Here is a 15,392-nt window from a genome sequence, read left to right as displayed (position 1 = left end):
TTTTACTGACTTTTTACGCTATTTGTATACCAAACTGTGAAGATTTAACCAAGTTCAGCATTTAAACATATAACACACCAATTCTTGTTTAAGAATTGAATATTTCATTAGTAGGCCCTACTGATGCATATTATACATTATAGCTTTGCATATTTATTGTGTAAATGGGTTTCATTGGATTAACAGATACTGTACAGCTCTTTTACTATTATTGCTTTGTTTGGGCTTCTGTGAAAATCTTTTTCTTTTTAAAACATGCTTAATTACCCATAAGCCATTGACATTTTGACAGCCCGGTACAAAGAAAATAATCTTTCATGCGGTAGGCTACTTTTCATTTCCATGTTCTCGTTTGAAGAGAAGACTATTCTGGGTTTTAAAGCTTTTCTTTCCTTTGATTTTTTCTGACATTTAAGACGAAATACGAAAGGACCTCAGATATGAGTACAATGTGCTAGTCCATATACAGTATGTACGGACAGGAGCCGGATGTATCGCGGTGGGTGCCCTACCTCTGAAGAATGCGTCATCGCTAAGTTACGTCATTGTGGAACCTTGAACTACTACATTGCAGTGTGTCACGATCGCGGTGGGAGTTTAAACCGCGAAATCGAATCGCAGGAAGCACTATTCCTTACGAATTACAAACATGACAAACTTCTCGTGTAGCTGTTCAGCATACACATCTTTCCGTACTTTGAACGCCAGCGAGGAATAGCGATTTAATCCACAATCTAATATTTGCTGTGATTTCGCAGCCACACTGCGATAAACATGTTATATAAGTTGTACGATAGTTGCTACGCTTTTAACTTTAGCGAATAAGGGACGCTTATTAAAATTACCCGTACCACACTAGTACCATTCTGAAATGCTATTGGTTTTGTTCAATTCTCTGTTTGGCTCTTATACTGGTTGGGCGAAAGTGTAATGGGCAATACTGAATTTTTGTAATGGGCAATACTGTATTCCATTTACCTTAGTACAGATTAACATTCCAATTGTCACTGTTTTCGTTTGCTATACGTTCGTGTAGCACGCGAAACACAATTTTCGCCCAAATACAGCTCCACCCATGATACAATTTGAAGATTAATTTCAGATTTCCTACAACCAACATTCTTAATATTTCATTCGGTAGCAGTTGACACTGGGCACACATTTACCATCAACGTCAACAAATATGCCTCACTGCCATGTTCATACATTATTGGATCAGCATGTCAATTCGCATTGCAGATTGTCAAAAATAATTCGTTTATTAATTAATTCTTCAGGTTTCTATAAGGTGCATATTCTTGTATCTTGTTCATTCTGAACTGTACTGTTCATTCTGGGAGAGTTAGTGAAATCAATTAATACCGATTCTGTTGAAGGAAGTGGCATATGATTTGAACAGCTTCTCCCCCCCATCGTCTCCACACCGATATAAATTGCAAAATACTCTCGTACAAGTGTACCAGCGAATATTGCTTTTGAGGTGTGGCATTACCGCTAGACAAAGATAAAAGAGCGACTGCACTCAGTGGCCGACTACCGAGGGAGAAGCGTGTTGGTGATGGCAGGGATGTTATTTTTCACATCGCGGAATTTACCGCGAAGCGTTAGCAGATTGACACAAAAAGTTTTGGAGAATGAATGGTCTCAGGTGATTATTTCAATTTATTTATAGATTGTTGGTGCCGTAACATGTGTAAGTTTTCTGGTGCTACTTAAAATTAGATTCACAGTGCAGACCATTACGGTTACAACTCTCCCATTTTTCTCTTTTATTTTCGTTAAGTAATCACATGTGAGTAGGAAAGCACAGGTCTCAGAATTTGTGAAAATCCGTGAGAAAGATAACATAATAAATGGCTTTAGAGTATACATCTCGCTTATGGATGAAAGTTCGCATGTTCTCATCCAGCTCACTTGAAGGACGCCGACGAATGCCCTACTTGCAAAAGCTACATAAATAAATGAATGTCACGATCCAACAGCAATTTAATTCATAATCAACAAAATATGAATGCATTTATATTTTTAATTTTTTTGAAAGTGATACTCTTAAAAAGCGGAATTTGTAAGTCGAGATACCCACCTGGTACATTAATTGCAATTTGTAAACAGTAAAGCATGGATGCATGGCAAAATAATTTTACTAGAACATCGAGAGCAAAATCATTTGAAATTGACCATATATGTTAGCTGTTCAATGGACATTTTAACAAGCAGTGTTCTGTTACACTGGCTGAATATTTTTGATGTAGCTACCATATCACTGAGAATTGAATAGATTGTACTCTTTCTTCTTATTTGGGAGAAATCATTTTGTAGGATTAACTTTTTTGTTGCTTTCGATAGGTGTCCCCATCTTTCTTGCTTTCCCCTCCTGAGAAATTACCTTTGAACACCACTGTTGCCTGTACATGTGTAGCTGTTTTGGTAACCATCAAAAAGTTTCATAAACTACACGAATAATCAAAGATTCCAAAAAAAAAAAAAAAAAAACAGATTTTAAGTCAAATACTTAATTCATAGCTCTGATAAAATATGCATTTAGTACATTTGACTGTTGGGAGGGGGCTCAATATCAGTTGGGTTTAAACATTTGTTATTAATACGGTACTAATTATTTTTGTGGTCTTATGCATCTCAGATCTATGTTAACAGTACTGTCTCCATGATGCTCTGACGATGATATATCATACAGCTCCCGTTTTTAGTTGTGCTAATCTATGTATTTGCATATTTGTGCCACAATACTGAGTTTGAGGGTAATGTAGATAAGCCCTCAGTACATTCTTATTAATGTCCATTTGTACTGTTCTCTGATTAGAAGCGTGATGGAGCCTAAGATAACAACTTAAAAATTTTTACTCATTTGTGCCCTTAAAAAATGGACTACACATCATTCATCTAATTTTATATGTGGGGATTATTCACTAAGACATGAATGATAAGTGAGACATATGCAGACTTAAATATGAATGAGTGTATACATTTGAGTGAAGGTCTACCCTGTTTGTTATTACCACTTTTGTATTTGCAAGACTTTTCCATAAACCGCAAAATTTTCACTTCTATTTTTCATCTTCTTTTTCTGTTCTGCTTAATGTCTTTTGTATGAAAATTGTTATTTGATCTGCAAACATAATTTTTTGGTTACAGTTACACGGTGGACGTCTGTCCCTCCTCCCTATTTTGTGATGTACGTACATAATATGTATCAAATCACACATCCATTATCTGATATAAGGTTTCTGTATTCACCTTGCAGTTTTAGATTTTATGGTGAAAAGTGTGTTAAATATGGAAAACAAGTGTTAAGTATGGTGTGAACACAAACCTTAGGCTATGTTACAGATCAGTCTGCTACCCCAGCTTTTATTTGGCATTTGCAGTCACTGACTTTGCAACTCGCAACCAAATTATTGCCTTCCAATCTTACCCAGACCTTGGACTATCCTACAGGTTAATGTGTCTCCACAATGAAGATTTTTTTTTCAGGGGGGGGGGGGGTGTCAATATAACACTCTAGCCAACTTCTTGGTCCTTGGTCTTGTAACAGCAGTTGTGAATAACTTGAGAGTACTGACCCTGTCATTTATCCATCCCTCCGTTAAAGCAAATTTTATGTGTTGAAAATCAGTGGATACCATAAATATATGCACCATCAACTCTGAATTTTTATACAGACAAAGCCTCTTTTCAACAATGTTTTTGTTTTTATTGTTGCTCCAAATGATTTGATCTTTGTTGAACTTGTTTTTGTGATAAGACATCGGACCCATATTAGGGAGGTGGCAGTACAAGCCATCCAGATTTAAGTCAAAACTTGTGACTGTTTTTTGAAAGGTATGGCTGATTTTCTTCCTCTGTACAAACTTGTGCTCAATTGTCAATAAGTTGTTGAATCCTAATCTTCATTCCTTCTTTGTTAAACCATACTGGATTTTGTGTTGTACTTTACTTCTGTCTGTGGACCTTTATTATTTTAAAAAGATGGATGTTAGAGTATTTAGTCTGTAATTTACTGGATTCTTTTATAGATTTCTCTGTAATAACTATTTCTTTTTCTAGGACTGCTGAATAATTCATTTCGTCCGTTGCTAAATGTATTAATACTGTTCTATTACAGTGTCATTGTCCTAGTTCGAACATAATGTCAAAACTGTTTGTCATTAATATTTGCTGTAGAGAAGGTATGTTTTTCCACTGTAGGAACAACTTCAGCAGAGCTGATGCACCCAAGTCAAAAGCCCATTTGAATCTGTGCTAGATATTTTTTCACATTTCCTTCATCAGGAGAATGGAAAGATAGAAATTTGCAGAAGCCAGATGTAAAGGAAATTTTTAGCCATTCTCATGATCAGAACAGACTGAAGTTACAGGAAAATATCTGAAAATAAAGGAACAGTTGGGTGAAAAACAAAAAATGACATTTACATTCAGCTGTTATTTCAAAATCCTTTACTATACTGTTTCTGTCTGCTGAATTTTAAGTGACTTTTTCAGTACTGTTTCCTTCCAAAATATGTGCTCCCTCTTCGCAACTTTCCTTATCCTCCTCTACAGCAATTTTTTTCCTTTGAAAATACCAACTAGAGTTTAAATAATATTTAGAATGAGTGTATCAATCATCCCTTCCATTGTTTTTCCTGTTTTGATTTCATTTTATAAATCTACTGCATCTGTGTGAGTTTATATTCATATACATTTGTACCTAACAAGCAATCATATGGTGTCTGATTGGGGCAGGGGGCATATAATAAAGAAATGGGTTAGTTCTTATTCTTGGTTTGATTGATTAATGGTTATTTATTCTTTTCATTCTGTTTGGTGACTGAACCTCGGGATTGTGATTACTTACCTCTTTTGGAATGAGCTTGAGCATGTCTAATTACATTCATACTCTTTAGTTTTTGTTACTGACATAATCAAAGATAGTCACATACTAAAATTTGTCAATGACACTAGATTTGTTGCCAAAGGAAACAATTCTATCCAGGCAGTCCTCAGATTACATATGCTTTTTGAAACAACGAAGGAACATTGATCACAAATAAGACAAAAAATAAGTGCTGAAAAACTCAGCATATGGTATGCAGCCTCAGTACAACACATTCTTGAAGCATTTAGAAATAGTAAAGTGCTGGGTGTTGTAACAGATCAGAAACTATTATGGAACAGACACACTGGGTATATACACAAGAAATTGTCATTTGTAATATACTACCTCAGGAGATTGAAAAGGGTAATTACTGACCAATATACAGTAACAATATACCAAACTCCGTTCCACAGCTGTATTGCCATGGACTACCATACACCTATAGAGTCATTTTCAGTCTACAACAAACTTGATGTTACTACAAAAGAAGGCAGTATAGCCGCGCGGGATTAGCCGAGCGGTCTAAGGCGCTGCAGTCATGGACTATGCGGCCGGTCCCTCGGGCATGGGTGTGTGTGTTTATCCTTAGGATAATTTAGGTTAAGTAGTGTGTCAGCTTAGGGACTGATGCCCATAGCAGTTAAGTCCCATAAGGTTTGACACATTTTGAAGGCAGTAAAAAGTGTCACATAGAGTAGTAAAAGGGAACAGTGCAAGCCGTTATTCCTAAATTGGTAATAATAACTGTAGATTGCCTTTATTATCGTTGCGTGTCATCCATGTGAAGGAAAACCATAGACCATTCAGCAAAACAAAAAAATATAAACTAACCATATAAGGACAAATTTATAAGAGACCTAAAACTATGCGCACTAAACTCGATACATGAATTTTTAGACACTAATGTCAGTGAATGCCTCTACTGAACTTTCTCCAGACTTTGTAAACTGACTGATAAAGTATGTGTTGATTACAAATGGATTCTACAGTAAAAAGTTAAATTTGTTTAAGTTAGTTGTTATGTCATATTATTTTACAGTGCTTTGATAAAACTATAAATTTGATGCATAGCTGCTGAACGCTGCAGATGTAGTAATTAATGTTAATAGTGCATTTTGAACGCAATGACTCAACAAACAAAAAATAAACAAACAATAGAATAAAATTTGTCTGGGATAATTTTAATAAACTACACAGAGTTTTCAACACTCAGTTTCCGTTGTGGCTGAAATGGAAATTTCCAGTCAGTGTCTATTACCAATTATGACTTTGGCAACGAGTCTTCGCTTTTCATTCACAAACCATTTGACAGCTAAGTATTCATCACTGAGCAATATAGAGGTGCATTTTGAGAAATGCTAGGAAAGACAAGAAACACACGTATGTATCACGCCAAAGGCTAGAGTGAAAGACTTAATTATGACTAAGGAAAATTAAATGAAGGTAGTGAAGCGTGTACCCAGGCAAATTGATAGTAGATGTACACAAAAAGTTCGTTACTATTTACCAAGTAATATGTAAAGGGGCAGAAAACTATCTAATGTGGTGTGGATACATAAAGGAAAAAGAGAAAAAGTGTGCAGGAGCAGAAAGAATTGTGTATTGAAGACTGGTATGTTAGTAAAAGACCAGAGGAAGCCTGTATGTTTGTAGTAGTGAATTTCAATTGGCTTATTATGACCTATGTAGGGGGTGACATCTCGGGGATTATCAGGTTATCATTTCACAAGGTTGACTTGCATTTTATTTCTCTGATTATCGTGGATTCCCGTCCCTCTGTTCCTATCCCTCCTGTGTCCCCCTATTTTTTTCTATTTTCCGTGTGATTCAGCTTTGCCCTGTTACTCATCGTTCTCTTTAAATTATGTATGAAGTAGCACATTTGAAACTTGATCCTATTGTTCTTTTTCTTTTTTTTTCAGATGACATTCAAAACAAGATCATATCACGGATGCAGATCATGCTCAAGCCACACCTTAGTAAGACGACTTACATCTGCACAAGCAGTAAAACGGTAGTTTTATTTTCTTTCTCTTTATTAATGTATTATAAGCTAATGACATTTCCCCAAAGAAAAACAAGAAAACTTGTTGGATGAGGTTTCAGTACTGATTGTAATTCAAAACAAAAATTGTGCTCTGCGGATCTCTTCTGTGAGCACCTTGTAATATATGAAATCAATTAAGAAGACAAATACTGGACCATAATCTGCTACACACAGCATTTGTAAGTGCAGGTTATTGTAATTTGCATTACCCTGAGAATGTCCTGCTTTAGGTATTTAGTAGGATGGTAATTTACTTGTACATGTTATTTTTACAGTGATACAGGATTTGTCACCTTTAGTATGAGGAAAAAATGTCTCATCTAAAGATATACAGATGTGTTTAATTAGTATGCGATAGTTGATTGGTCATGTGTTCTTCAAGGAACCATTGGGGATTTTTCCTGGAATTATTTAGGAAGACCTTAATCAGGATTATCCAGCAGAGCATCCATTCTTCCAAGTCTGAGCCCTGTGTCTTAACAACCTCATTCAGTTTATGCCTAGTGTGAAACATTTTCACATACTTAGAACATATTAGCATGATAACAAGAAAAGTAACAGTACACTGTTCATTGTGTATACACTAATTATTTGCAGCTATTTACAGACACATGTGATGTATTTTATGCTATACTATGTTCTTTCTGTACTCGCATCAGTTATAATATTATGCCATAGATCTGTACAGCCGAAAATGCTTCTGATAGGGAAACATCACTTTTAATATGTTTTACTGGTTTTGCAAGCTGTTGCTTATATGAATCCTTTAATTCATGCATTCTATATGCTTTGGTCTTAAATTATTTATTTATACTTTGTTGTAGATATTTCACATCTCCTCCCAGGTGTGACATAATTCAGCCCATTTAATTTTGTAGTTGTAAACCAGTTTTTCATAGAACCACAGAAGATCGCATGTACGTTATTTCAAGTGTGACAATTATAACTAATTCCCTTCCCCCCCCCCTCCCCCTCCCCCCATCTCTCATAATATATATAATTTTAATTTTTTAAATTTTTCAGTTGTCATAGGTGCAATCATAGTGTATGGTTTTGTGGCATAGTTATACCTATTTATGTAAGAGCTTTCTTTGGTTCATGGAGAAATAAAAAAGAAAGTTGTGACATGTAACATAAGTAAAAAGGCAACAAGTTACGTAAGGTAGCACAATTGCCAGTGTATCATTAGCATTAAAAACTGCACTGGTTTTGACATGATTTTTTTTTTTTTTTTTTTTTTTTTGATGGTGCTTGAAACTGATTCTGAGGGTTAAGGCATTTCAATTACATAAGACAATATGGGATGGTTTCCATATAATATTGATGGAATTGATGTATGGGTTTCCAAGATTGTGCCTCTCAAATTGTTTGAATTTCCTGTATGTACAAGCATTTTTCTCATTGGCAGAAATAGCAATGCATTAGAGCCACCTGTTGCTCATAACTGAATGTTATATGCCTCAGCTGGTATATGTCGACTTCGTAAATTCTTACAAAAATGATATTTATGAACTTTTACTGATGCTAGTAATTTGTAAATTGTAAGTTGTCAAAATAAGAAAAAAACCAGCCCCAACCAGCGTTCTTACAATGTATTAATTTTGGCCACTCAAAAGATTTGTTATATGTCGTTTTGTAAAGAAATACCATTTTGTAAAATGCTGTTAAGTCATTTCCATATTTACTGATAAAATTGTTTTACACGACGTAATGATGAAAATAGTAGTTGGAAGCAAGACAAAAACAGTGTGTGTCATTTATGCAGTGCTGCCTAGTAGTTTAGTGCACTTGGTTTCCAAAATTTTCTCGTAGTAGCAGTTTGCACTGGTCTTGTGGTTGAGAATGTTGTCTTTGTACATGTATCTAATGAAAAAAATTTACATGAACGACATAACACTTCTAAGTTATAAAGCCATATTCTTGTCGTTGTACTGTGTCTCTTACCAGTGGTATATTTTCATATCTTCTGATGCCGGTTTTGTGTTTTATTTTAAAGCCTTTGAAAATGATGGAATGTCAAAATGTGTAAGGTGTTTTTGGAAACAAAGTGTGGTCAAGACATAAGAAAAGTTATTAAAGTGCATCCAAATGGCCACTTCGTCTCAACATTTTCATGCAAATTGCAGTTCCATTCATACAATACACTATTGATCAAATGAGTGTTACACTCAATAAGAAAAATATTCAGCTGTTGGTATTTTGAACTTGTTCTTTGAAAAACGACTAAAAGAATCAGTTTATTAATATCTTGACAGAGGCATTCTTAACTGAAGAAAATGCCTTCTGTGTCCAAAAAGATGATTGCTGCAGTCTTGCTATACAGAGTATACCCATCCACTAAAGTAATGCTGTCGATCTTCTGCTTCTGCTTGAAGGCAGCTCAGCAGGTGTTTAGACTGTTGTCTTTCATTCTACTTTTCCCATTTCTTGCTCTGTGAAAAGGTTAGAAAAATGTTCTCTAGAGCACATCAAATAAGAAAAGAATTGAAAATCATAGTGCCCGAAACAAGGTGCTAAGGTGCTCCTCACTTATGTTGGAAAAGGTGTTCTCTGTTTAATGCAACTTTCCAAATCCTCATTCAGCCAGTGTGTATCTGATGACTTTGGGTTTGGACTTCTGAGGGGGTACAGTCTATAATTTATAGAGGGAAAGGGGGGGGGGGGAGAGGGTGGTGGAGACGTGAGGGGGGAGTGAATGAGTGAGTGCATGATTTTGACAAGGAAGGAGTGGTGTGGACAATGACCAAAGACAAAACAGGAAAGGTAAGGTGAGGTATTAATAAACGATTTAACGGAGGGTTAGGTCAGGGGGATTGTTAGAATGCAGGATATGTTGCAGAGATAATCCCCACCTGCATAGTTCAGAGAAACTTGTGCTGGAAAGGGGTATCCAGATGACATGCATACTGAAGCAGCTGTTAGGCAGTTGTGTTCTAGTGTGTAGCATGGTCAGCAACTGGATGGTAAAATTTGTGGTTTGCCACAGTTTGGTGGTGGCCTGTGACTACTCTGTAGTGGCAATCGGTGGGTGAGTGTTTAGGACAGGTTGTTCAAAAAGGAATGGCCCATGGGGTGCAGGATTGCTACCACCAAACTGTAGAAAATTGCAGACTTGACAGTTGCCAAATATGCTGCACACACCACCACCTATGACTTCACTAAGCATGTAATATGGATACTCCCATGTTGTGTGTTTCTCTTATAGGTGGGAATTCTCTCTCCAGCACAAGCTACAGTTCCCGTGGCCTAATCCTCTACTAACTTGTTTACCACTGCCTCACTTAACCTTTTCCCATTTGTCTTCTGTCATTGTTCCCTGTCCAGATTGTGTGCTGCCCTTTGCCTTCGCACACTCTAACTCCTCTCCCAATCTCCCCTCTCGCCCTTCTCCTCACTCCCCACTACCCCTCCCCCCTCTCACCCCTCCCTTCCTTTCTTTCCTGCTGCATGCCCCTCTTCCTTCTCACCCTCTCTCTTCCACCTCTCCACCTATCTCTTCCCTCTCCCCCCCCCCCCTCTCAATGTTCCGAGTGGCATTCCACAAGATGGCGGTTCAATCGAAGCCTGATATCCTGATTTAGGTTTTCCGTGATTTCCCTAAACTGATGGGCCTGGTGATGACCTTGCTGTTTGGTTCCCTCCTCCAAATCAACCATCCAACCTCTCCCCATCTCTCGCCCCCCCCTGCCTCATCTCTCGCCCCCCCCCTGCCTCATCTCTCGCCCCCCCCTGCCTCATCTCTCGCCCCCCCCCTGCCTCATCTCTCCCCCCCTGCCTCATCTCTCCCCCCCTGCCTCATCTCTCCCCCCCTGCCTCATCTCTCCCCCTCCTGCCTCATCTCTCCCCCCCCTGCCTCATCTCTCCCCCCCCTGCCTCATCTCTCCCCCCCCCTGCCTCATCTCACCCCCTGCCTCATCTCTCCCCCCCTGCCTCATCTCTCCCCCCCCTGCCTCATCTCTCCCCCCCCTGCCTCATCTCTCTCCCCCCCTGCCTCATCTCTCTCCCCCCTGCCTCATCTCTCCCCCCCTGCCTCATCTCTCCCCCCCTGCCTCATCTCTCCCCCCCTGCCTCATCTCTCCCCCCCTGCCTCATCTCTCCCCCCCTGCCTCATCTCTCCCCCCCTGCCTCATCTCTCCCCCCCCTGCCTCATCTCTCCCCCCCCTGCCTCATCTCTCCCCCCCCTGCCTCATCTCTCCCCCCCGCCTCATCTCTCCCCCCCCGCCTCATCTCTCCCCCCCCGCCTCATCTCTCCCCCCCCGCCTCATCTCTCCCCCCCCGCCTCATCTCTCCCCCCCCGCCTCATCCCCCCCCCGCCTCATCTCCCCCCCGCCTCATCTCCCCCCCGCCTCATCTCCCCCCCGCCTCATCTCCCCCCCTGCCTCATCTCCCCCCCCTGCCTCATCTCCCCCCCCCTGCCTCATCTCCCCCCCTGCCTCATCTCCCCCCCCTGCCTCATCTCCCCCCCCTGCCTCATCTCCCCCCCCTGCCTCATCTCCCCCCCTGCCTCATCTCCCTGCCTCATCTCCCCCCCTGCCTCATCTCCCCCCCTGCCTCATCTCCCCCCTGCCTCATCTCCCCCCCCCCCTGCCTCATCTCCCCCCCCCCTGCCTCATCTCCCCCCCCTGCCTCATCTCCCCCCCCCCTGCCTCATCTCTCCCCCCCTGCCTCATCTCTCCCCCCCCTGCCTCATCTCCCCCCCCTGCCTCATCTCTCCCCCCCTGCCTCATCTCTCCCCCCCTGCCTCATCTCTCCCCCCCTGCCTCATCTCTCCCCCCCCTGCCTCATCTCTCCCCCCCTGCCTCATCTCTCCCCCCCCTGCCTCATCTCTCCCCCCCCCCGCCTCATCTCTCCCCCCGCCTCATCTCTCCCCCCCCGCCTCATCTCTCCCCCCCGCCTCATCTCTCCCCCCCGCCTCATCTCTCCCCCCCCGCCTCATCTCTCCCCCCCCCGCCTCATCTCTCCCCCCCCGCCTCATCTCCCCCCCCGCCTCATCTCCCCCCCTGCCTCATCTCCCCCCCTGCCTCATCTCCCCCCCTGCCTCATCTCCCCCCCTGCCTCATCTCCCCCCTGCCTCATCTCCCCCCCTGCCTCATCTCCCCCCCTGCCTCATCTCCCCCTGCCTCATCTCCCCCCCCCGCCTCATCTCTCCCCCCCTGCCTCATCTCTCCCCCCCCTGCCTCATCTCTCCCCCCCTGCCTCATCTCTCCCCCCCTGCCTCATCTCTCCCCCCCTGCCTCATCTCTCCCCCCCTGCCTCATCTCTCCCCCCCTGCCTCATCTCTCCCCCCCCCTGCCTCATCTCTCCCCCCCTGCCTCATCTCTCCCCCCCCCTGCCTCATCTCTCCCCCCCCTGCCTCATCTCTCCCCCCCTGCCCCATCTCTCTCCTCCCCCCCTGCCCCATCTCTCTCTCCCCCCCCCCCCTGCCCCATCTCTCTCTCCCCCCCCCCCCTGCCCCATCTCTCTCTCCCCCCCCCCTGCCCCATCTCTCTCTCCCCCCCCTGCCCCATCTCTCTCTCCCCCCCCTGCCCCATCTCTCTCTCCCCCCCCCCCCCCTGCCCCATCTCTCTCTCCCCCCCCCCCTGCCCCATCTCTCGCCCTCCCCCCCCCCGCCCTGCCCCATCTCTCGCCCTCCCCCCCCCCGCCCTGCCCCATCTCTCGCCCTCCCCCCCCCCGCCCTGCCCCATCTCTCGCCCTCCCCCCCCCCCCCCCCCGCCCTGCCCCATCTCTCGCCCTCGCCCCCCCCCCGCCCTGCCCCATCTCACGCCCTCCCCCCCCCCCCCCCACCCTGCCCCATCTCTCGCCCTCCCCGCCCTGCCCCATCTCCGCCTCTCCCCCCTCTCCTGTCCCACTCTTGGTTACACCCCTAAACTGAAGGTAGAGTCTTTTTTAAAAATTGTGAATCTTATTGTGAGACACAATTATGTATATGATTAATTAGTCATCTTGCAACCTTGATTTAGTAAATTGTCCGAGTTGTGATTAACATCTTCTTTGAGAATAGCAAACTAATTCATGAAAAGATTGTAGGAGTCATCAGTAACTGATATTTGGTTGTTTGTCATTTAGAAATTGAATAGAATTGGAAATATTAGGCCTACACACACAGTCAAGAGACCTATTGGTATCATTTCTCAATGGAGAGAGAGTTGTGTTTGTGTGAAAATGTGTGTGTATTTTGTCTGAGTCTGATGAAGGGCAGTTCAGAATCAAACAGTGTAAAATTGAGGATTGAATAACAATATGAAAAATAGGTAACTACTCACCAGATTGAGGAGGCATTTTTATTTAAATTCTACTTTCATAAAGAAGTTTGTTACTGATTTCCTTAAAATTCTGCTTACTGCAAATTATGAAACTACTTGTGTGGTCGCACGGAATTCCCCATGGACATACAGAACTTGTAAAGATTGTTGTAAATGAAGTATTAATTTTTCTCGGAAGAACTTTGCACCATTATGTTGAACTCTAATATTGTTCAGCAGTACTCTGCTAAATATTCACAGCAGAATCCAAGTTAACACTAAATATCTGTGGCAATGTAAATCAAGTACTTGGTTTTAAGAAGCATTAACGAACAGAATTTTGATACCAAGTGTATTTCCTTGTAGTTGTAGCCTGCTTCTTTGTCATTACCTCTCCTTGCCTATTACACCTCTGCCACATTGCCTAAAATACTGGACTTAGGTGGAGAAGGATTTAAATTACCATCTAATATCCAGATCTAAGTTTCTTGTAGTTTTCTGAAATCGCTTAAGGGAATATACCTTTGAGAAAGGTACTTTACCTTTCTTTCTGTAGCTTTTCCAATCCAAGCTTGTACACCATATCTAATGATCTTGCTGTCAACAGGAAGTTATTAATGAATCTTCCTTCCTTTCTCTTCTGCATAGCAAGATCTATTCCTCTTTCTTAAGATGTGGGTAGTCATCATCTTTCCCCTTTTTTGGTTGGAAACATGCATTAGAGCTCTTTGTGGCGAGTAGTCTTTTTCAGTTCTCACCCCTGTAAGTTGGCTGTGTTCAGATTTTTCAGTTTATAGTTTCTTATATGTTTATGTTGGAAACATTCTATTAGAGTACAGAAAGAACGTGAAAGAGGTTGACTTTGATTTCCCATACTTAATCTGTATCTTGTACCTGTTAAAACCTTAGTTTTTCTCATAAAAACACTGGAATCAATTTGAATAATTTCCTTTTTGTATTTTATAGGTTTATGAAGATGGAAAACTTACGGTCGTGCAACGTGTTTGTGAGAGACTTTAAATCGTCTTCATTTCTGTGTAAGTTGGAGATGATTTGTAGTAGCGTTAGAAAATTTCTGTTCTGCATTTAACTTTGTAAAAAGTAGAGACTGGCATGTAAAGTTACAAAGACTGGATTTTCCAGACAGAATGAAACTGTCTGGCAGTTCAGGATTAGACCTTGGGCCTTTTAATGAGGCATCCTTAGTTGCTTCGTAAAACTGCTTCATGTTTCAAATACGAACACTGACAGATTCAAACTTTTTTTCTGAAATGTGCTGAGCTAACTTCTGATCTCTGCTACCATGAACTGTGTTAGTCACGCTAAAGAGTACATGTATCAGTTAAACATGTTCTTGAAATAGATATGCAAGCTTAGTCAGGTACTTGGTACTCGCTTGTCTTTAGAGGTCCCTGCATGTTGTTACTTAAAATTTTATCAAATACTGACCTAACCAACCCTGTTGTTTTTGCTGATTCTGCTGCAGTAGCTATTGTTGTTGTTGCTGTTTGGGACATGGTTGCATGACAGTGGAGTCATTACTCCACATTCTCAAATACTTAGTGTTCTTAACAAGTAAACCTCACAGTAAAAACAGTGGGAACTCCCAAGTTGGAATCTCAACAGTATAAGGAAAAAGATAGATTGCTACTCACTGTGAAGATGACAACTCACCGTAAAGATGATGTGTTGAGTTGCAGACAGGTACAATGAAAAGACTTATGATTTAGCTCTTGGCCTTTGCCTTCTTCAGAAAAGTACACACTCATTCATTCACACATGCAAGCACATGTCTCACCTTTATGACCCATCTCTGACAGCTCGTACTGGAATGTCATCTTTACGATGAGTAGCAATCTATCTTTTTCCTTGTCTTTTTGATAAGAGATACCACAAAGTCAATTTGATATTAAAATTATGAAAATGTAAAGAGCACATAAAACTGAGCAGCTAGGAAATAGAAGACAACTAAATCTCAACTGCTGTAGCACAGCTTGAATTGTAAACTATTATTTTCTAGCAGCTTTGGGAGGAGCTTTAACAGAGGCAAAAATTTTACATATGCGTGACTGTTAGGCAATCCCTGCCAAAAATAGAGGGAAGTCCCCATCTAATCTTTGGGCCACATTATGATTATCGAGGCTCTGCCCATTGGCAATTCCTCTTACTCTGGAGAAGGAAACTTTGTACCAACGGGCGATGTCCAATCCGGAGGCAAGTTAGCAGG

General features: G+C 41.6%; 1 protein-coding gene across 1 annotated transcript in view; it reads left to right on the top strand.

Annotated features, from left to right (window-relative positions):
• The first annotated feature begins 1,494 nt into the window (after positions 1-1,494).
• Positions 1,495-15,392, top strand: part of LOC124601935 (dihydrolipoyllysine-residue succinyltransferase component of 2-oxoglutarate dehydrogenase complex, mitochondrial) — a 73,716-nt gene continuing 59,818 nt past the window's right edge. Inside the window, exons 1-3 of the mRNA XM_047136283.1 lie at positions 1,495-1,648; positions 6,799-6,890; positions 14,132-14,202. Of these exons, the coding sequence (XP_046992239.1) occupies positions 1,559-1,648; positions 6,799-6,890; positions 14,132-14,202 (253 nt within the window). The 5' untranslated portion in view covers positions 1,495-1,558. The remainder of the gene's footprint in view (positions 1,649-6,798; positions 6,891-14,131; positions 14,203-15,392) is intronic.

This window comes from Schistocerca americana, chromosome 1 (genome assembly GCF_021461395.2).
Source record: "Schistocerca americana isolate TAMUIC-IGC-003095 chromosome 1, iqSchAmer2.1, whole genome shotgun sequence".
NCBI classification, from domain to species: domain Eukaryota; kingdom Metazoa; phylum Arthropoda; class Insecta; order Orthoptera; family Acrididae; genus Schistocerca; species Schistocerca americana.
Note: the sequence above shows the minus strand (reverse complement) of the source record. Positions and strands in the feature narration are given on the sequence as shown.